At 37.8% G+C, this 2,044-nt stretch overlaps 1 protein-coding gene across 6 annotated transcripts in view; it reads left to right on the top strand.

Moving 5' to 3' along the window:
* Positions 1 to 2,044, top strand: part of PIKFYVE (phosphoinositide kinase, FYVE-type zinc finger containing) — a 96,623-nt gene that overhangs the window by 56,375 nt on the left and 38,204 nt on the right. For all 6 annotated transcript variants that reach the window (XM_003784988.3, XM_023510416.1, XM_023510417.1 and 3 more), the window contains one exon: positions 11 to 118. In XM_003784988.3, coding sequence (XP_003785036.1) covers positions 11 to 118 — 108 coding nt within the window. The remainder of the gene's footprint in view (positions 1 to 10; positions 119 to 2,044) is intronic.

The following is a 2,044-nucleotide window of genomic DNA, read 5'->3' as shown; positions in this document are numbered from 1 at the left end:
TTTTTTTTAGATGAATTCTTGTATTAAAAACCCCAAAATTCTTCTGTTGAAGTGTTCAATTGAGTATCTCTACAGAGAAGAAACAAAGTTTACTTGCATCGATCCTATTGTGCTTCAGGTAAGAACTTACTATTGAAAATAATAATCTGGAGAGATGTTTGTGTACTATGATACTTAAAAACTCTTATTTTGACTCATTCTAGTTGATTAAATTGGATAGACAAAGAAACTTGATTGCTCTTGTTATATTTTACAGAGTTACTATAAATGACACTTTTCCTTTAGAACTAACTTACATAAAACCTCTGTCACTCATTTTTAAAGTTTCAATATGATAAAGGGACCACATGCCTCTTTAGGGGATACATGGAAGACAAAGTGAAACTCTAAACACTGGTTTTCCTTTCTCACTTCGGCCACTGATTTACTGTGGGAACTCCTCTAACTTACCAGGTCCCTAAGGAAGTGTCTGGTTTGTAATATGGTCAATTCTACTAAAACACATTTCCTAAACATTAATTAGCTTCTATGTAGTAGGCAAATGGGAATAATATCAGATGGAAGTTGTGTTGGTTACGGTGTATGTTTTCCTATCCAAGGTCTAGGAACCCCACCAATAGCTTCAGTAGGATTATAACCCTGGGAAGGAAAACAGCCTCAGCTCAGTTGTTAAAAAAAGGCAGGAGCTCATTTGACTGTTTTTGGAAATTAAAAGTGAATAGGGTTCTCTCTCCAGAGAGGCTCATCTAGCCCTGGATGGCCTGTGGTAACTCTACTGCTCAGAGCTCCATTTCCAGTTGTAGAGTGGCAGCTGTTTTTGTGCATTTTAAAATTTCCTCGATCCAACCTCTGGCCATACTGTGCTGTATGCCTGGGCTATACAGGTTTCCTCTTAAAGGTACCATTTTATTTTTTAGTGCTGAGGAAGTGAAGTTGCAGAGGTTTAAGTTTTCTGGCCCAACCCTTTTCTTCCATAAATGCTGATTTTTAAAAATTGTTTTATTTATTTATTTCTTTGAGACCGTATTGCTTTGTTATCCCAGGTAAAGTGTGCAGGCTTCATCATAGCTCACAACAACCTCAAACTCCTGGGCTCGAGAAATTCTCCTGCTTCAACCTCCCAAGTAGCTGGAACTACAGGCATGTTCCTTGATGCCCAGCTAGTTTTTCTATGTTTCATAGAAATGAGGTCTCACTCTTGGCTCAGCCTGTTCTCAAACCTTGGAGCTCAAGCAATCTTCCTGCTTTGGCCTCCCAGTGTGTTAGGATTACAGGCATGAACCACTGCGCCTAGCCTCACAAATGCTATTAATTTTAGTCTGTGGCCATTCAAAATGAGAGGTTTTCAGGAATGTGTTTATGATAGTATAGTAGAAACACACCATGTTCCAGAAACATTTAGGAAAAGCATTATTTGAAAATTTAGAGGTAATCACATTTTTCTAAGAGTGGTAGGAGAAATCACTGAATTCATTGATTCAGTAAATTCATAGATACCAAGAAGAAAAACGGAATTGTAGTGAAAGGCACAGTGCTTTATAAAACTCTACTATATTATTTAATGGCCTCTCTTATCTGGGACTCTTTACTTTTTAGATTTCAGTAAAAGTGAGGGGTTTTAAGTGATTTATACCAGCTTTTCTTCTATGACTTCTCAGAAGAGAACTTAATGGGAGTAAGGGGAAACACCATTGTTATTGCTCATGGAATGTAAGATACTTTGATAAATCTCACAGATATTAGCAGAAGACTTTAACAAGATTAGATCACAACTGCATGGATTGTAAGATGTGTGTTGTTGTGGAGATGTTAAGATGCATAAAATCATATGTCTCAGAGTCGCTCAACTAGGGTAATTGAAGTCCACAGGTGTTTGTTTATAAAAAAAGTTATACTTAGGCCTTGTGCAGTGGCTGACTTCTGTAATCCTAGCACTCTGAGAGGCTAAGGCTGGAGGATTGCATAAACTCAGGAGTTCAGTAGGAGCCTGAGCAAGAGCAAGAGCAAGAGCAAGACTCTTTCTACCAAAAAAAAATTAGCCGAG

The sequence above is a fragment of the Otolemur garnettii genome, unplaced genomic scaffold, assembly GCF_000181295.1.
Source record: "Otolemur garnettii isolate 467f Iridium unplaced genomic scaffold, OtoGar3 scaffold00013, whole genome shotgun sequence".
NCBI lineage: Eukaryota > Metazoa > Chordata > Mammalia > Primates > Galagidae > Otolemur > Otolemur garnettii.
Note: the sequence above shows the minus strand (reverse complement) of the source record. Positions and strands in the feature narration are given on the sequence as shown.